Source organism: Oncorhynchus clarkii, chromosome 28 (genome assembly GCF_045791955.1).
Source record: "Oncorhynchus clarkii lewisi isolate Uvic-CL-2024 chromosome 28, UVic_Ocla_1.0, whole genome shotgun sequence".
In the NCBI taxonomy this organism is placed as follows: domain Eukaryota; kingdom Metazoa; phylum Chordata; class Actinopteri; order Salmoniformes; family Salmonidae; genus Oncorhynchus; species Oncorhynchus clarkii.
Genome location: NC_092174.1, coordinates 46512142 through 46533821, shown reverse-complemented (window position 1 = coordinate 46533821; position 21680 = coordinate 46512142). Strand labels below are relative to the sequence as shown.

General features: G+C 42.5%; 1 protein-coding gene across 4 annotated transcripts in view; it reads right to left on the bottom strand.

Annotated features, from left to right (window-relative positions):
• Positions 1-4473: 4473 nt before the first annotated feature.
• Positions 4474-21680, bottom strand: part of LOC139387267 (acetyl-coenzyme A synthetase, cytoplasmic-like) — a 62296-nt gene continuing 45089 nt past the window's right edge. For 2 of the 4 annotated variants that reach the window (XR_011629147.1, XR_011629146.1), the window contains 10 exons: positions 21355-21525; positions 12611-12744; positions 12099-12231; positions 10775-10831; positions 10403-10483; positions 9482-9590; positions 8876-9169; positions 8112-8401; positions 5041-5115; positions 4474-4925 (listed from right to left, as the gene is read on the bottom strand). Coding sequence is in view for 2 of the 4 variants with exons in the window: in XM_071133380.1 (XP_070989481.1) it covers positions 4798-4925; positions 5041-5115; positions 8112-8288; positions 9101-9169; positions 9482-9590; positions 10403-10483; positions 10775-10831; positions 12099-12231; positions 12611-12744; positions 21355-21525 (1134 nt within the window). In the remaining 2 variants the exon portion in view is untranslated. The remainder of the gene's footprint in view (positions 4926-5040; positions 5116-8111; positions 8402-8875; positions 9170-9481; positions 9591-10402; positions 10484-10774; positions 10832-12098; positions 12232-12610; positions 12745-21354; positions 21526-21680) is intronic. The other 2 variants (XM_071133380.1, XM_071133381.1) reach the window with 1 other exon arrangement.

Genomic DNA, 21680 nt, shown 5'->3' with positions numbered 1-21680 from the left:
GGAAGAGAAACCTTAGCCTGTCACCCTTGAGACACCTGTGATTGCCCTTCAAAACAGGAACAGGAAGAGAAACCTTGGCTGTCATCTTTGAGGCACCTGTGATTGCCCTTCAAAACAGCAACAGGAAGAGAAACCTTGGCCTGTCACCTTTGAGACACCTGTGATTGCCCTTCAAAACAGCAACAGGAAGAGAAGCCTTGGCTGTAGTGTAAAAGCGTTTTACAGTAAAGCATATTATATTATTATTAAATTGGAAAAGAACAAATTAAATATATTAAAAACACTTTCATTCTGAAGCCATAAAAAACATTTCTGAAGAGCATGTGGACAGGACCCTTATCAAAAAACAAAAAAAGTTTGGGTTGTGTCCACACATCTTTCCGATGTTATCGGAAGTGAATGAATAAAATACAGATGTACATGACGGTGATCCTAAAGTTACAACATAATTCAAGAAAAGTTCTGAGCAAATACCACTGCTGGCTTGCTTCTGAAGCTAAGCAGTGTTGGTCCTGGTCAGTCCCTCTAAAAAATATCCCAATGCCCCAGGGCAGTGATTGGATGGGACGTTAAACGGGTGTCCTGACTCTCTGAGGTCACTAAAGATCCCATGGTACTTATCGTAAGAGTAGGGGTGTGAACCCCGGTGTCCTGACTCTCTGAGGTCATTAAACATCCCATGGCACTTATCGTAAGAGTAGGGGTGTTAACCCCAGTGTCCTGGCTAAATTCCCAATCTGGCCCTCAAACCATCACGGTCACCTAATAATCCCCAGTTTACAATTGTCTCATTCATCCCCCTCCTCTCCCATGTAACTATTCCCCAGGTCGTTGCTGCAAATGAGAACGTGTTCTCAGTCAACTTACCTGCTAAAATAACGGATAAATAAATAAAAAATAAAAAATAAAGAAATAACACTGAAAACAACTAAATCCTAGCCTACGTCGGCTAGGAGATAGAATCAGGGCACCATATCTGTTAGCGCCATCTTGTTTTCTGACCTGTGTTCCCCCCATGGTCACCATGAAACACATCGTGGTGCAGTAGATCTGATCTGACACATGAACTGTGATGGGGAAAAGTAGTGCACCATATAGAGTATATGAAGCCATTTAGGACACAGTCATTGTGACCAAGACTAATCACTGCTGTAGCCCCCTGACTATAATACAAACAGGAAACAGGAAGGGCTGCAATTTCAACAACAACAACAAAAACAGGGACTTTAAATAAGGTCTCCCCCCCCCCCCCCCCAACCCCATCTCTCTCTCCAATCTCTACCAGATCGATAAGATCTCCCCCCATCTCCCCCCCCCCCCCCCCCCAACCCCATCTCCCCCCCCCCCCCCAACCCCATCTCTCTCCTCCCATCTCTCTCTCCCCCCCATCTCTCTCTCCCCCCATCTCTCTCTCCCCCCATCTCTCCCCCCCCCCCCCCAACCCCATCTCTCTCCCCCCATCTCTCTCTCCCCCATCTCTCCCCCCCCATCTCTCTCTCCCCCCATCTCTCTCTCCCCCCATCTCTCTCTCCAATCTCTACCAGATCGATAAGATCTCCCCCCCATCTCTATCTCCCCCATCTCTCTCCTCCCATCTCTCTCTCCAATCTCTACCAGATGGATAATATCTCCCCCCATCTCTCTCTCCAATCTCTACCAGATCGATAAGATCTCCCCCATCTCTCTCTCCCCCCATCTCCCCCCCATCTCTCTCTCCCCCATCTCTCTCTCCCCCCCATCTCTCTCTCCCCCCATCTCCCCCCCCATCTCTCTCTCCCCCCCATCTCTCTCTCCCCCCATCTCTCTCTCCCCCCAATCTCTACCAGATCGATAAGATCTCCCAACATCTGAGAAACAAACAGCAACAGGGAAAAGCGGCTGTAGGATAGAGGCTTTTACAGTAAAGCACAGCTCCTATCTGATATCACTAGAGGGCGACTTTCTTCAGAGGATTACTTCAACTTCACAAAAGGACATCTGAGGCTTGGAGACTTTCTGTCCTCTTCAAGTATTAATAAAAAAAAAATGTAATAAATTCAAAACAACAACCAAAATAAATGAAACAGTTTTATTCTCAAATCATAAAATCTCAAAGTTGAAATATACAAAGACGTCCAAACTAATGCAAGCCATGTTGTGGAAGAACTGTGCAAAGAGCTGCCTGGTCTCCCTGGGAATAATTATCATAGCTCTAAAAAAAAAAAAGGTGAAACTAGCTTTCTATCATTTAGACTTTATAGATCAATAATATAATCATCTGAGGAGCATGTAAAAAAAAAACAAGATGGAAGACAGAAGCTGATCAATCAGAACACTGACTGTTCCAGAGGTTTGGTTGCTGACCAGGCAACAAGGGACGATTTTGATTCCGCGTCCAGTCTACCTCAACATTGGCCCACCCATTATTACATGCAAATGACAACACTGTGGCATTAATAATCATTTGGAATAGGGATCGTTTCATGTCCTTTTTGACCGGGTACAGAAAAAAGTGTTGAAATAAACGGAGTTCATTGGTTTGAGCCTTTGGGATTGGCATTTGAATTGACTGTAATTTCCTTACATAGACAACATCGAAGTCAGTCGTTCCCATAAGATCTGAGCTAGGATCTGTCCTCCAACCACTAATAATCCCCATCCTCCAAACAGACCACACAAAATAATTTAAGACTGATTCAGGATCAGCGCTTAGGGACCATCAGATCAAAACACACATTGTTTTATAGAAAAGCACATGAATAAAACACATGTGTTTAAAGAATAGCAAACATTACAATTTAAAATAATTTAAGTGTCTTTGTCCACAGACTAGGAGACAGGCCTCAGCATCTTCAGATTAGGTGAAGTGTCTTTGTCCACAGACTAGGAGACAGGCCTCAGCATCTTCAGATTAGGTGGAGAAGTGTCTTTGTCCACAGACTAGGAGACAGGCCTCAGCATCTTCAGATTAGGTGGAGAAGTGTCTTTGTCCACCGACTAGGAGACAGGCCTCAGCATCTTCAGATTAGGTGGAGAATTGTCTTTGTCCACAGACTAGGAGACAGGCCTCAGCATCTTCAGATTAGGTGGAGAAGTGTCTTTGTCCACAGACTAGGAGACAGGCCTCAGCATCTTCAGATTAGGTGGAGAAGTGTCTTTGTCCACCGACTAGGAGACAGGCCTCAGCATCTTCAGATTAGGTGGAGAAGTGGTGAATTAGGTGAAGAAGGAAGGAGGACTCTCTGGGTATGTCTAACGTAGCTTCCTCACCTCATCATCTTCCTAGAATGACGCTGAATAAGTGACAGAATGACAAGAAAATACCCCTTCGTTTCCTGTTGCATATTCTATAACCTGTTTCCTGTTGTATATTATATAACCTGTTTCCTGTTGTATATTATATAACCTGTGTTTCCTGTTGTATATTATATAACCTGTGTTTCCTGTTGTATATTCTATAACCTGTTTCATGTTGTATATTCTATAACCTGTTTCCTGTTGTATATTATATAACCTGTGTTTCCTGTTGTATATTATATAACCTGTGTTTCCTGTTGTATATTCTATAACCCGTTTCCTGTTGTATATTCTATAACCTGTTTCCTGTTGTATATTATATAACCTGTGTTTCCTGTTGTATATTATATAACCTGTGTTTCCTGTTGTATATTATATAACCTGTGTTTCCTGCAGAAAGCCCATTCCCGCCAACCACATTTATTTTTATGATGAGATACAAAAAAAAATAATAATAAATGGTTGAGATTGTAGAGCATGCTTCTTCATCTGTCTCTCTGTGGGGGTGATTTTCAGAGGTGGCACCACAGGAGGGTTTTTCCTAGGGGGGCCCCCCAGAATTTTTCCTGATCTAGTAGGCTAACCCAACCAGGTAAAACTCCAGACCCTAAGTCGTAGGGTATGACAAAGTAATAGAATCAGCTGTAAAACGGTTGCATGTGGGCTATGTTGGGACCAGATTGTTATTTCCCAACATCCAGGTCATATGGTTTAAAAATGATTTATTCTTTAAATACTAATCAACAACTGTGATTGGCCAATAGAACCAACAGGGCTGACTGTATGCATGGTTACACAGTGTGGGCCTTTAACATCTGTAATTGAAAAGTGACTCATACACTATGTCATCACTATTGTGTTCATCGATTGATTTCAGTCAATCATTTTGGATTGATACGGTCTGGGTAGACCAGCCACCCGAAGTCGGAAAATATAAAAATCAAATTTGATCACAGTCACATTTTCTCTTAACACAAATAAAATAGGCCTATTTTAGGCTATAAATACAAAGCTTTTGGCTATAAAAACACCACATTATCACTTCGTTTCACCTGGCCAGAAGAGACCAGAGTGCATAGGTTTCTCTAGGCCACCTGTAGCTGTAGCTGTTATCAGTAGACTACAGTTGATCAGACTGAAGCACGAGTTGACAAATCATAAAGGCAAATCATTCTAAACAACAGTAATCTTCAATGCTTTTGTGTCAATATTTTTTATTAAACCGAATTGAAAAAGTGTTGGGGTAAATGCCAGCTCGCCACACATCTTCCGGCCACCCTGCTGTGCTGATCTCTGCAACGTGGACAGATGAAAATAAATGTGCACATACTGCTACAAATTAAGAAATATATCCTGTATGTTCTATTATTTTAAAAAACTTAATTTTTTAAAAAGAGTTGGTGGCAGGAATGGGCTTCCATAGTTTTCAGATCGGTGTGGATGGAGAGGAAATTAGGTGTCGAGGAGAGGAGATGAGGTGTCGAGGAGAGGAAGCTACTGTAGTGTTGACATGCAGCCCCCTCAAGAGGCCGTTTCACAGCGGTGGTTGAACAGGACCTCTACGACCTTGGGGTCAGCCATAGTTGAAAGGTCACCTAGATCCTTCTCGTTCCGGGCGATCTGCCTCAGGACCCGCCTCATGATCTTACCTGAGGATGAGATATTTTGTTAAATAAAACGAAAATAATAAATAAAAATGTAAAAGACAAAATGTCCATAAAAGTATAAAAAAAAGAAAGAAATCAGGAATGAGGTAACACGTACCAGATCGTGTTTTAGGAAGTCCAGGAGCATTCTGTATGAAGTCTGGGGTTGCGATCGGACCAATCTTCTCCCTCACTAACAAGACATGTTATGTTGTTGTGTTAAATCAAGAACCAACAACAAAAAACTAATGTTGTACTCCTGTTTACAGCAAATCAAATGTTATTGGTCACATGGTTAGCAGATGTTATTGGTCACATGGTTAGCAGATGCTATTGGTCACATGGTTAGCAGATGTTATTGGTCACATGGTTAGCAGATGTTATTGGTCACATGGTTAGCAGATGTTATTGGTCACATACACATGGTTAGCAGATGTTATTGGTCACATACACATGGTTAGCAGATGTTATTGGTCACATGGTTAGCAGATGTTATTGGTCACATGGTTAGCAGATGTTATTGGTCACATGGTTGGCAGATGTTATTGGTCACATGGTTAGCAGATGTTATTGGTCACATACATGTGTTTAACAGATGTTATTGGTCATGTGATTAGCAGATGTTATTGGTCCATACACATGGTTAGCGGATGTTATTGGTCCATACACATGGTTAGCGGATGTTATTGGTCATGTGTTTAACAGATGTTATTGGTCATGTGGTTAGCAGATGTTATTGGTCACATACAGGTGTTCAGTGTTAGTTCTACAAGGGGTAACCTGTAACCTAGTGTTAGTTCTACAAGGGGTAACCTGTAACCTCGTGTTAGTTCTACAAGGGGTAACCTGTAACCTCGTGTTAGTTCTACAAGGGGTAACCTGTAATCTAGTGTTAGTTCTACAAGGGGTAACCAGTAACCTAGTGTTAGTTCTACAAGGGGTAACCTGTAATCTAGTGTTAGTTCTACAAGGGGTAACCTGTAACCTAGTGTTAGTTCTACAAGGGGTAACCTGTAACCTAGTGTTAGTTCTACAAGGGGTAACCTGTAATCTAGTGTTAGTTCTACAAGGGGTAACCTGTAACCTAGTGTTAGTTCTACAAGGGGTAACCTGTAATCTAGTGTTAGTTCTACAAGGGGTAACCTGTAACCTAGTGTTAGTTCTACAAGGGGTAACCTGTAACCTAGTGTTAGTTCTACAAGGGGTAACCTGTAATCTAGTGTTAGTTCTACAAGGGGTAACCTGTAATCTACAAGGGGTAACCTGTAATCTAGTGTTAGTTCTACAAGGGGTAACCTGTAATCTACAAGGGGTAACCTGTAATCTAGTGTTAGTTCTACAATGGGTAACCTGTAATCTAGTGTTAGTTCTACAAGGGGTAACCTGTAATCTACAAGGGGTAACCTGTAATCTAGTGTTAGTTCTACAAGGGGTAACCTGTAATCTAGTGTTTGTTCTACAAGGGGTAACCTGTAACCTAGTGTTAGTTCTACAAGGGGTAGCCTGTAACCTAGTGTTAGTTCTACAAGGGGTAACCTGTAACCTAGTGTTAGTTCTACAAGGGGTAACCCGTAACCTCGTGTTAGTTCTACAAGGGGTAACCTGTAACCTCGTGTTAGTTCTACAAGGGGTAACCTGTAATCTTGGGTTAGTTCTACAAGGGGTAACCTGTAAACTAGTGTTAGTTCTACAAGGGGTAACCTGTAACCTAGTGTTAGTTCTACAAGGGGTAACCTGTAACCTAGTGTTAGTTCTACAAGGGGTAACCTGTAAACTAGTGTTAGTTCTACAAGGGGTAACCTGTAACCTAGTGTTAGTTCTACAAGGGGTAACCTGTAAACTAGTGTTAGTTCTACAAGGGGTAACCTGTAAACTAGTGTTAGTTCTACAAGGGGTAACCTGTAATCTAGTGTTAGTTCTACAAGGGGTAACCTGTAAACTAGTGTTAGTTCTACAAGGGGTAACCTGTAAACTAGTGTTAGTTCTACAAGGGGTAACCTGTAACCTAGTGTTAGTTCTACAAGGGGTAACCTGTAATCTAGTGTTAGTTCTACAAGGGGTAACCTGTAACCTAGTGTTAGTTCTACAAGGGGTAACCTGTAATCTAGTGTTAGTTCTACAAGGGGTAACCTGTAAACTAGTGTTAGTTCTACAAGGGGTAACCTGTAATCTACAAGGGGTAACCTGTAATCTACAAGGGGTAACCTGTAATCTAGTGTTAGTTCTACAAGGGGTAACCTGTAATCTACAAGGGGTAACCTGTAATCTACAAGGGGTAACCTGTAATCTAGTGTTAGTTCTACAAGGGGTAACCTGTAATCTACAAGGGGTAACCTGTAATCTAGTGTTTGTTCTACAAGGGGTAACCTGTAATCTACAAGGGGTAACCTGTAATCTACAAGGGGTAACCTGTAATCTAGTGTTAGTTCTACAAGGGGTAACCTGTAATCTACAAGGGGTAACCTGTAATCTAGTGTTTGTTCTACAAGGGGTAACCTGTAACCTAGTGTTAGTTCTACAAGGGGTAACCTGTAAACTAGTGTTAGTTCTACAAGGGGTAACCTGTAACCTAGTGTTAGTTCTACAAGGGGTAACCTGTAACCTAGTGTTAGTTCTACAAGGGGTAACCTGTAATCTAGTGTTAGTTCTACAAGGGGTAACCTGTAAACTAGTGTTAGTTCTACAAGGGGTAACCTGTAAACTAGTGTTAGTTCTACAAGGGGTAACCTGTAACCTAGTGTTAGTTCTACAAGGGGTAACCTGTAATCTACAAGGGGTAACCTGTAATCTAGTGTTAGTTCTACAAGGGGTAACCTGTAAACTAGTGTTAGTTCTACAAGGGGTAACCAGTAACCTAGTGTTAGTTCTACAAGGGGTAACCTGTAATCTAGTGTTAGTTCTACAAGGGGTAACCTGTAACTTAGTGTTAGTTCTACAAGGGGTAACCTGTAATCTAGTGTTAGTTCTACAAGGGGTAACCTGTAATCTAGTGTTAGTTCTACAAGGGGTAACCTGTAATCTAGTGTTAGTTCTACAAGGGGTAACCTGTAACCTAGTGTTAGTTCTACAAGGGGTAACCTGTAATCTAGTGTTAGTTCTACAAGGGGTAACCTGTAACCTAGTGTTAGTTCTACAAGGGGTAACCTGTAACCTAGTGTTAGTTCTACAAGGGGTAACCTGGTCAATCACCTTGTCTCTTGAGTTCGTCCACCAGGGTGCGGTTGAACTCTCTGCAGTCCTTCAGAGTAACGAAACAATAGAGACACTCCCCCTTGACCGCGTGGGGTCTGCTGACCACTGCAGCCTCGGCCACCGCTCCGTGGTCTGTTAGAGATGCCTCTACCTCTGCTGTACTCAACAGTTGACCTGGAGGGAGACAACACTGTGGGTTATCATCATCCATCTATATATGTATCTACATATCTAATGTATCTATCTACTATATCTATCTACTGTATCTATATACTATATCTATCTATCTAATCTACTGTATCTATATACTATATCTATCTACTGTATATGTCTACTGTATCTATCTATATACTATATCAATCTATATACTATATATATATCTAATCTACTGTATCAATCTATAGTATCTATCTGTCTATCTACTGTATCTATCTAATCTATCTACCTAGCTATCTACTATATCTATCTAATCTACTGTATCTATATACTATATCTATCTATCTACTGTATCTGTCTACTGTATCTATCTATATACTATATCTATCTAATCTACTGTATCTATCTACTGTATTTGTCTACAGTATCTATCTACCTATATATCTACTGTATCTATGTACAGTATATACCTATCTACTATATCTATCTATCTACTGTATCTACCTATCTACTATATCTATCTATCTACTGTATCTACCTATCTATCTACTGTATCAATCTATAGTATCTGTCTATCTATCTACTGTATCTATCTATCTACCTACCTATCTATCTACTGTATCTATCTATCTAATCTACTGTATCTATCTATTGTATCCATCTACTGTATCTACCTATGTAATCTACTGTATCTACTCTCTATCTAATCTACTATCTATCTATCTTTAGCCTGTTTTTACAGCAACATTTATCACAGAGTGCTTCACAGTAACCTGGCTTTGATTAAGCCAGCAGCAGCACAGTGGCCAAACGGTAGGAAACCAAATGACCTGATACGTTGATCATGTCATCTATCCTGCCTGCGATCCAGTAGTATCCATCTCTATCCCTCCTGCAGCCTGGGAAACAATTCATTAATTCACTTTATTAAACCTTTTAAAAAGAAAACAAAAAACAGTGCCACGTTTAACGGCGATGTCGCCTTTACAATGTGATCGTCAACGAATATGATGAATCTATTCTAATACAACATGAGTCTAATACAACATGAATCTAATACAACATGAATCAAATACAACATGAATCAAATACAACATGAATCAAATACAACATGAATCAAATACAACATGAATCTAATACAACATGAATCTAATACAAGATGAATCTAATACAACATGAATCAATGCAAGGTGTTGTTTGAACAGTCTCACCATCCCCGGTCACGTAGAAACCTGGGAACTTCTTGAAGTACGTGTTCTCAAATCGCTCCTGGTTTCCGTACAAGGTACGCATGATACCAGGCCAGGGCCGACGGAACACCTGCAACAACATCACAGACCGTGGCTCTTATTTTAGACATAACACGGTAATAACCCTACCAGTACCTAGTAAAATGCCTGCAACAACATCCCAGACCGGGGCTCTTAGTTTAGAAATATTACGGTAATAACCCTACCTGTACCTAATGAAACACCTGCAACAACATTACAGACCGGGGCTCTTAGTTTAGAAATATTACGGTAATAACCCTACCAGTACCTAATGAAACACCTTCAACAACAACATTACAGACCGGGGCTCTTAGTTTAGACATATTACGGTAATAACCCTATCAGTACCTAATGAAACACCTGCAACAACATTACAGACCGGGGCTCTTAGTTTAGACATATTACGGTAATAACCCTATCAGTACCTAATGAAACACCTGCAACAACATTACAGACCGGGGCTCTTAGTTTAGACATATTACGGTAATAACCCTATCAGTACCTAATGAAACACCTTCAACAACAACATTACAGACCGGGGCTCTTAGTTTAGACATATTACGGTAATAACCCTATCAGTACCTAATGAAACACCTGCAACAACATTACAGACCGGGGCTCTTAGTTTAGAAATATTACGGTATTAACCCTACCAGTACCTAATGAAACACCTGCAACAACATCACAGACCGGGGCTCTTAGTTTAGAAATATTACGGTATTAACCCTATATGAAATCCATATTATAAGGATAGGGAGAAAGAATAAAATAAAAAAAATCATGTATTAAACTGTACTTGAAGTGATTGTACCACAGAATGTGTGTTGTACTGACCAGATAGTATAGTGTTATAATACTGACCAGATAGCCCTCTGCCTCTCCCTCCAGTTCCTCTCCATGCTCGTTCAGTATGGTGGGCTCCACGCCAAAGAAAGGAAACGTCTGGAACGTCAGACCGATTCAAATCAATAGGATTCAAGGTTGATTCGATGCTTTTATAAAAGGGGTAGGAAACCCTGGTCCTGGATTACCACTGACACGTCATGTTTTTAATTGTTTAATTTTATTTAACCCGACCTGAAACACCAGGTGTGTTCAATTTAGACGATCACTGATCAATTAGCTCAGGTGGTCAGGTGTGATGGCCTCGTTGGAACCTGCAGTGCTCCATGAACTTGGTTGCCCTACCCCTACCCCTGCTATAAACACTGTGTATATATGATGGTAACTTACAGCTGATCCAGGTTTCAGAGGTGTAGCGGCAGGTAAAGGAGTTAAAACATGGCCACCCTGCGCAAGAACACACACACACACACACAATGAACAACAATCTAAACGCGACATGCTGAAATAAAAGATCACAGAAATGTTTCATTTGTACAAAAAAATAAGCTTTTTTTTCTCCTCTCAAATGTTTTGCACAAAATGTGTTTATACATCCGTGTTAGTGAGCATTTCTCCTTTGCCAAGATAATCCATCCACCTGACAGGTGTGGTATATCAAGAATCTGATTAAAATAGCATGATCATTACATAGGTGCACCTTGTGCTGGGTACAATAAAAGACCACTCTAAAATGTGCCGTTTTGTCTCACAACACAATGCCACTGATTTCTCAAGTTGAGGGAGTGTGCAATTGGCATGCTGACGGCAGGAATGTCCAACTGAGCTGTTGCCAGATAATTTAATGTTAATTTCTCTACCATAAGCCGCCTCCAACGTCATTTTAGAGAATTTGGGAGGATGTCCAACCGGCCTCACAACCGCAGGCCACGTGAATATGGCATCGTGTGGGTGAGCGGTTTGCTGATGTCAACGTTGTGAACAGAGTGCCCCATGGTGGGATTATGGTATGGGCAGGTATAAGCTACGGACAACAAACACAATTGCATTTTAAATCGATGGCAACTTGAATGCACATAGATACTGTAACAAGATCCTGAGGCCCATTGTTGTGCCATTCACCCACCACCATCACGGCCCCATGTCGCAAGGATCTGTACACAATTCCTGGAAGCTGTAAATGTCCCAGTTCTTCCATGGCCTGCATACTCACCAGACATGTCACCCATTGAGCATGTTTGGGATGCTCTGGATCTAAGTGTACAACAGCGTGTTCCAGTTCCCTACAATATCCACCAATTCACACAGCCATTGAAGAGGAGTGGGACAACATGCCACAGGCCACAATCAACAGCCTGATCAACTCTATGTGAAGGAGATGTGTCACGCTGCATGAGGAAAATGGTCACACCAGATACTGACTGGTTTTCTGATCCACGCTCCGACCTTGTTTTTAAGGTATCTGTGACCAACAGATACATCTCTGCATTCCCAGTCATGTCAAAGCCATACATTATGAACTGTAGCTCAGTAAAATCTTCATATTTTTCAAATGTATTAAAATCTTTATTTTAACTGTATTTTCTAACTTATTTTCAGTCAAATAGATGTAATAGAAAACAATAAAAATATTTAAAATTTTAAAAAGGACGATTTCAAAACAGACATTCTGGACTGGCACCAGTTGGGACATTGCTCACTCAGCGTCTCTCACCGTCTCGGTCTGCCAGAAGGTGTCCACCACAGGGCATCTCTTCTGACCAATCACCTCGTGGTACCAATGCCACGCCTCCGGGTTGATGGGCTCACCTACAGTACCCAGAATCCTCAGCGAAGACAGGTCGTACCTGCAGGGAGTGACAGGATTAGGGTGAATAAGTGAAGAAAATGCTGAGTCTGGTCTGGTTCAACTGAGTGCTGGTTCTCTTTTCGTCCAACAGATGGCGATAGTGGACAGAAGGACACTGTTATTATAGCCAAAGTGCTATAGCTCAGATCAGTGTACGACGCAAAGATGAAAGGCCGGGATTCAATCTGATCAGCTGTAGATCCAGCGGTAATAGTTTGCTTGACATTTAAAAGGTAATTTCCTACGGCGAACCCCGGGAACATTACCTTAAAAAGATGCATAGCAACAAAACAAAAAAACACACAAAAAAAAAGGACAGATTGTATTGAATCCCGGCCTTACACTGTGAGAAAACACAGCGCGTGTGTGTGTCTTACTTCTGTACTGGATCTAATCCGTACTTCATCAGGAGGCGTATGGCTGTGGGAGCTGTGTAGAACTTGGTCACTCTGTACTTCTCAATCACCTCCCAGAAACGCCCAACGTGAGGGTGGACTGGAATGCCCTCAAACTGGAGAACACACACACACACACACACAGGCACACACACACGCACAGGCACACACACACGCACAGGCACACACACAGACACACACAGACACACACACACACAGAGACACACACACACACAGAGACACACACAGAGACACACACACAGAAACAGAGACACACACAGGCACACACACACACAGAGACACACACAGGCACACACACACACAGAGACAGAGACACACACACAGGCACAGGCACAGACACACACACACACACAGGCACACACACACAGGCACACACACACAGAGACACACACACAGAGACACACACACAGAGACACACACACACATCGTTGGTTCAGTCAGGCAATATATACAAAGAAAGTGCTAGTATTACAACTGTAACTCGTGGTAACCAACCCAACGTGTTAACCAATCAGACCAAGAGGGTTCCCACCCACCAACCCAACATGTTAACCATCAGACCAACAGGGTTCCCACCCACCAACCAAACATGTTAACCAATCAGACCAAGAGGGTTCCCACCAACCCAACATGTTAACCATCAGACCAAGAGGATTCCCACCAACCCAACGTGTTAACCAATCAGACCAATAGGGTTCCCACCAACCCAACGTGTTAACCAATCAGACCAAGAGGATTCCCACCAACCCAACATGTTAACCATCAGACCAACAGGGTTCCCACCCACCAACCAAACATGTTAACCAATCAGACCAAGAGGGTTCCCACCAACCCAACATGTTAACCATCAGACCAAGAGGATTCCCACCAACCCAACGTGTTAACCAATCAGACCAATAGGGTTCCCGCCAACCCAACGTGTTAACCAATCAGACCAAGAGGATTCCCACCAACCCAACATGTTAACCATCAGACCAAGAGGGTTCCCACCAACCAAACATGTTAACCAATCAGACCAAGAGGGTTCCCACCAACCCAACATGTTAACCATCAGACCAAGAGGATTCCCACCAACCCAACGTGTTAACCAATCAGACCAATAGGGTTCCCACCAACCCAACGTGTTAACCAATCAGACCAAGAGGATTCCCACCAACCCAACATGTTAACCATCAGACCAAGAGGGTTCCCACCAACCCAACATGTTAACGAATCAGACCAAATCAAATCGTGTTTATAAAGCCCTCCGTACATCAGCTGATATCTCAAAGTGCTGTACAGAAACCCAGCCTAAAACCCCAAACAGCAAACAATGCAGGTGTAGAAGCACGGTCGCTAGGAAAAACTCCCTAGAAAGTCCAGAACCTAGGAAGAAACCTAGAGAGGAACCAGGCTATGACCAAGAGGTCAACGTGTTAACCATAAGACCAAGAATGTGTTCTTAACTGACTTGCCCAGTTAAATAAAGTTTAAATAAATAAAACATGTTTAAAAAATGTTGTTTGTTCTACTGACCAGTTCTATACTGACCAGTTCTATACTGACCAGTTCTATACTGACCAGTTCTATACTGACCAGTTCTATACCAGTTCTACTGACCAGTTCTATACCAGTTCTACACCAGTTCTACTGACCAGTTCTATACTGACCAGTTCTATACTGACCAGTTCTATACCAGTTCTACTGACCAGTTCTATACTGACCAGTTCTATACTGACCAGTTCTACACCAGTTCTACTGACCAGTTCTATACTGACCAGTTCTATACTGACCAGTTCTATACCAGTTCTACTGACCAGTTCTATACCAGTTCTACTGACCAGTTCTATACCAGTTCTACACCAGTTCTACTGACCAGTTCTATACTGACCAGTTCTATACTGACCAGTTCTACACCAGTTCTACTGACCAGTTCTATACTGACCAGTTCTACACCAGTTCTACTGACCGGTTCTATACCAGTTCTATACCAGTTCTACCGACCAGTTCTATACTGACCAGTTCTATACTGACCAGTTCTATACTGACCAGTTCTACACCAGTTCTATACTGACCAGTTCTACACCAGTTCTACTGACCAGTTCTATACCAGTTCTACTGACCAGTTCTATACCAGTTCTACTGACCAGTTCTACTGACCAGTTCCATACTGACCAGTTCTATACCAGTTCTACTGACCAGTTCTATACCAGTTCTACTGACCAGTTCTACTGACCAGTTCTATACCAGTTCTACTGACCAGTTCTATACCAGTTCTACTGACCAGTTCTATACTGACCAGTTCTATACCAGTTCTACTGACCAGTTCTACTGACCAGATCTACTGACCAGTTCTATACCAGTTCTACTGACCAGTTCTATACCAGTTCTACTGACCAGTTCTATACCAGTTCTATACCCGTTCTACTGACCAGTTCTATACCAGTTCTACTGACCAGTTCTATACTGACCAGTTCCATACCAGTTCTACTGACCAGTTCTATACCAGTTCTACTGACCAGTTCTATACTGACCGGTTCTACTGACCAGTTCTATACTGACCGGTTCTATACTGACCAGTTCTATACCAGTTCTACTGACCAGTTCTACTGACCAGTTCTATAGACCAGTTCTACTGACCAGTTCTATACCAGTTCTACTGACCAGTTCTATACTGACCAGTTCTACTGACCAGTTCTATACTGACCAGTTCTATACCAGTTCTACTGACCAGTTCTATACCAGTTCTATTGACCAGTTCTATACCAGTTCTACCGACCAGTTCTATACCGACCAGTTCTATACCAGTTCTACTGACCAGTTCTATACCAGTTCTACTGACCAGTTCTACTGACCAGTTCTCTACCGACCAGTTCTACCAACCAGTTCTACTGACCAGTTCTATACTGACCAGTTCTATACCAGTTCTACTGACCAGTTCTATACCAGTTCTACCGACCAGTTCTATACCGACCAGTTCTATACCAGTTCTACTGACCAGTTCTATACCAGTTCTACTGACCAGTTCTACTGACCAGTTCTCTACCGACCAGTTCTACCGACCAGTTCTACTGACCAGTTCTATACTGACCAGTTCTATACTGACCAGTTCTATACCAGTTCTACTGACCAGTTCTATACTGACCAGTTCTATACCAGTTCTACTGACCAGTTCTCTACCGACCAGTTCTACCGACCAGTTCTATACTGACCAGTTCTATACTGACCAGTTCTATACTGACCAGTTCTACTGACCAGTTCTATACTGACCAGTTCTACACCAGTTCTACTGACCAGTTCTATACCAGTTCTACTGACCAGTTCTATACTGACCAGTTCTATACCAGTTCTACTGACCAGTTCTATACTGACCAGTTCTATACCAGTTCTACTGACCAGTTCTATAGCAGTTCTACTGACCAGTTCTATAGCAGTTCTACTGACCAGTTCTACTGACCAGTTCTATACCAGTTCTACTGACCAGTTCTATACTGACCAGTTCTATACCAGTTCTACTGACCAGTTCTACTGACCAGTTCTACTGACCAGTTCTATACCAGTTCTACTGACCAGCTCTACTGACCAGTTCTACTGACCAGTTCTATACCAGTTCTATACCAGTTCTACTGACCAGTTCTATACCAGTTCTACTGACCAGTTCTACTGACCAGTTCTATACTAGTTCTACTGACCAGTTCTATACTGACCAGTTCTATACCAGTTCTACTGACCAGTTCTATACCAGTTCTACTGACCAGTTCTATACTGACCAGTTCTACTGACCAGTTCTATACTGACCAGTTCTATACCAGTTCTACTGACCAGTTCTATAGACCAGTTCTATACTGACCAGTTCTATACTGACCAGTTCTATACCAGTTCTATACTGACCAGTTCTACTGACCAGTTCTACTGACCAGTTCTACTGACCAGTTCTACTGACCAGTTCTATACCAGTTCTACTGACCAGTTCTATACCGACCAGTTCTATACCAGTTCTACTGACCAGTTCTATACCAGTTCTACTGACCAGTTCTACTGACCAGTTCTATACCGACCAGTTCTACCGACCAGTTCTATACTGACCAGTTCTATACCAGTTCTACTGACCAGTTCTATACCAGTTCTACAGACCAGTTCTATACCAGTTCTACAGACCAGTTCTACCGACCAGTTCTATACCGACCAGTTCTATACCAGTTCTACTGACCAGTTCTATACCAGTTCTACTGACCAGTTCTACTGACCAGTTCTCTACCGACCAGTTCTACCGACCAGTTCTACTGACCAGTTCTATACTGACCAGTTCTATACCAGTTCTACTGACCAGTTCTATACTGACCAGTTCTATACCAGTTCTACTGACCAGTTCTATACCAGTTCTACTGACCAGTTCTATACCAGTTCTACTGACCAGTTCTACTGACCAGTTCTATACTGACCAGTTCTATACCAGTTCTACTGACCAGTTCTATACCAGTTCTACTGACCAGTTCTATACCAGTTCTACTGACCAGTTCTACCGACCAGTTCTATACCGACCAGTTCTATACCAGTTCTACTGACCAGTTCTACTGACCAGTTCTACTGACCAGTTCTCTACCGACCAGTTCTACCAACCAGTTCTACTGACCAGTTCTATACTGACCAGTTCTATACCAGTTCTACTGACCAGTTCTATACCAGTTCTACCGACCAGTTCTATACCGACCAGTTCTATACCAGTTCTACTGACCAGTTCTATACCAGTTCTACTGACCAGTTCTACTGACCAGTTCTACTGACCAGTTCTCTACCGACCAGTTCTACCGACCAGTTCTACTGACCAGTTCTATACCAGTTCTACTGACCAGTTCTACTGACCAGTTCTATACTGACCAGTTCTATACCAGTTCTACTGACCAGTTCTCTACCGACCAGTTCTACCGACCAGTTCTACTGACCAGTTCTATACTGACCAGTTCTATACTGACCAGTTCTATACTGACCAGTTCTACACCAGTTCTACTGACCAGTTCTATACTGACCAGTTCTATACCAGTTCTACTGACCAGTTCTATACTGACCAGTTCTATACCAGTTCTATACCAGTTCTACTGACCAGTTCTATAGCAGTTCTACTGACCAGTTCTACTGACCAGTTCTATACCAGTTCTACTGACCAGTTCTACTGACCAGTTCTATACCAGTTCTACTGACCAGCTCTACTGACCAGTTCTACTGACCAGTTCTATACCAGTTCTACTGACCAGTTCTATACCAGTTCTACTGACCAGTTCTATACCAGTTCTACTGACCAGTTCTATACCAGTTCTACACCAGTTCTACTGACCAGTTCTACTGACCAGTTCTATACTAGTTCTACTGACCAGTTCTATACTGACCAGTTCTACTGACCAGTTCTATACCAGTTCTACTGACCAGTTCTATACTGACCAGTTCTACTGACCAGTTCTATACTGACCAGTTCTATACTGACCAGTTCTATACCAGTTCTACTGACCAGTTCTATAGACCAGTTCTATACTGACCAGTTCTATACTGACCAGTTCTATACCAGTTCTACTGACCAGTTCTACTGACCAGTTCTCTACCGACCAGTTCTACCGACCAGTTCTACTGACCAGTTCTATACTGACCAGTTCTATACTGACCAGTTCTATACCAGTTCTACTGACCAGTTCTATACTGACCAGTTCTATACCAGTTCTACTGACCAGTTCTCTACCGACCAGTTCTACCGACCAGTTCTATACTGACCAGTTCTATACTGACCAGTTCTATACTGACCAGTTCTACTGACCAGTTCTATACTGACCAGTTCTACACCAGTTCTACTGACCAGTTCTATACCAGTTCTACTGACCAGTTCTATACTGACCAGTTCTATACCAGTTCTACTGACCAGTTCTATACTGACCAGTTCTATACCAGTTCTACTGACCAGTTCTATAGCAGTTCTACTGACCAGTTCTATAGCAGTTCTACTGACCAGTTCTACTGACCAGTTCTATACCAGTTCTACTGACCAGTTCTATACTGACCAGTTCTATACCAGTTCTACTGACCAGTTCTACTGACCAGTTCTACTGACCAGTTCTATACCAGTTCTACTGACCAGCTCTACTGACCAGTTCTACTGACCAGTTCTATACCAGTTCTATACCAGTTCTACTGACCAGTTCTATACCAGTTCTACTGACCAGTTCTACTGACCAGTTCTATACTAGTTCTACTGACCAGTTCTATACTGACCAGTTCTATACCAGTTCTACTGACCAGTTCTATACCAGTTCTACTGACCAGTTCTATACTGACCAGTTCTACTGACCAGTTCTATACTGACCAGTTCTATACCAGTTCTATACTGACCAGTTCTATAGACCAGTTCTATACTGACCAGTTCTATACTGACCAGTTCTATACCAGTTCTATACTGACCAGTTCTACTGACCAGTTCTACTGACCAGTTCTACTGACCAGTTCTACTGACCAGTTCTACTGACCAGTTCTATACCAGTTCTACTGACCAGTTCTATACCGACCAGTTCTATACCAGTTCTACTGACCAGTTCTATACCGACCAGTTCTACCGACCAGTTCTATACTGACCAGTTCTATACCAGTTCTACTGACCAGTTCTATACCAGTTCTACTGACCAGTTCTATACCAGTTCTACAGACCAGTTCTATACCAGTTCTACAGACCAGTTCTACCGACCAGTTCTATACCGACCAGTTCTATACCAGTTCTACTGACCAGTTCTATACCAGTTCTACTGACCAGTTCTACTGACCAGTTCTCTACCGACCAGTTCTACCGACCAGTTCTACTGACCAGTTCTATACTGACCAGTTCTATACCAGTTCTACTGACCAGTTCTATACTGACCAGTTCTATACCAGTTCTACTGACCAGTTCTATACCAGTTCTACTGACCAGTTCTATACCAGTTCTACTGACCAGTTCTACTGACCAGTTCTATACTGACCAGTTCTATACCAGTTCTACTGACCAGTTCTATACCAGTTCTACTGACCAGTTCTATACCAGTTCTACTGACCAGTTCTACCGACCAGTTCTATACCGACCAGTTCTATACCAGTTCTACTGACCAGTTCTACTGACCAGTTCTACTGACCAGTTCTACTGACCAGTTCTCTACCGACCAGTTCTACCAACCAGTTCTACCGACCAGTTCTACTGACCAGTTCTATACTGACCAGTTCTATACCAGTTCTACTGACCAGTTCTATACCAGTTCTACCGACCAGTTCTATACCGACCAGTTCTATACCAGTTCTACTGACCAGTTCTATACCAGTTCTACTGACCAGTTCTACTGACCAGTTCTACTGACCAGTTCTCTACCGACCAGTTCTACCGACCAGTTCTACTGACCAGTTCTATACCAGTTCTACTGACCAGTTCTACTGACCAGTTCTATACTGACCAGTTCTATACCAGTTCTACTGACCAGTTCTCTACCGACCAGTTCTACCGACCAGTTCTACTGACCAGTTCTATACTGACCAGTTCTATACTGACCAGTTCTATACTGACCAGTTCTATACTGACCAGTTCTACACCAGTTCTACTGACCAGTTCTATACTGACCAGTTCTATACCAGTTCTACTGACCAGTTCTATACTGACCAGTTCTATACCAGTTCTACTGACCAGTTCTATAGCAGTTCTACTGACCAGTTCTACTGACCAGTTCTATACCAGTTCTACTGACCAGTTCTACTGACCAGTTCTATACCAGTTCTACTGACCAGCTCTACTGACCAGTTCTACTGACCAGTTCTATACCAGTTCTACTGACCAGTTCTATACCAGTTCTACTGACCAGTTCTATACCAGTTCTACACCAGTTCTAATGACCAGTTCTACTGACCAGTTCTATACTAGTTCTACTGACCAGTTCTATACTGACCAGTTCTACTGACCAGTTCTATACCAGTTCTACTGACCAGTTCTATACTGACCAGTTCTACTGACCAGTTCTATACTGACCAGTTCTATACTGACCAGTTCTATACCAGTTCTACTGACCAGTTCTATAGACCAGTTCTATACTGACCAGTTCTATACTGACCAGTTCTATACCAGTTCTACTGACCAGTTCTATACTGACCAGTTCTACTGACCAGTTCTACTGACCAGTTCTATACCGACCAGTTCTATACCGACCAGTTCTATACCGACCAGTTCTATACCAGTTCTACTGACCAGTTCTACCGACCAGTTCTATACTGACCAGTTCTATACCAGTTCTACTGACCAGTTCTACTGACCAGTTCTATACTGACCAGTTCTATACCAGTTCTACTGACCAGTTTTATACCAGTTCTACTGACCAGTTCTACTGACCAGTTCTATACCAGTTCTACTGACCAGTTCTATACCGACCAGTTCTGTACCAGTTCTACTGACCAGTTCTATACCAGTTCTACTGACCAGTTCTACTGACCAGTTCTATACCAGTTCTACTGACCAGTTCTACACCAGTTCTACTGACCAGTTCTATACCAGTTCTACTGACCAGCTCTATACCAGTTCTATACCAGTTCTACTGACCAGCTCTATACCAGTTCTATACCAGTTCTACTGACCAGTTCTATACCAGTTCTACTGACCAGCTCTATACCAGTTCTACGGACCTGTTCTATACCAGTTCTACTGACCAGTTCTACACCAGTTCTATACCAGTTCTACTGACCAGTACGCTGGTAGCCCCGTTGGCCAGGGGTCCATAGGTGATGTAGGAGTGCCCGGTGATCCATCCTATATCTGCGGTACACCAGTACACATCGTCTGGCTGGTGGTCAAACACATACTTAAAGGTCAGAGAGGTGTAGAGCAGGTAGCCTGCTACCGTGTGGAGGACACCCTGTAGGGGAGGAAGACACAGGGTTTACACACAGAGGAACATACATACACACACACACACAGGCACATACACACACACACAGAGGAACATGCACACACATTACACATATTATCAATCGAGGTGTGTATGTGTGTGTGTATATATATATATATATA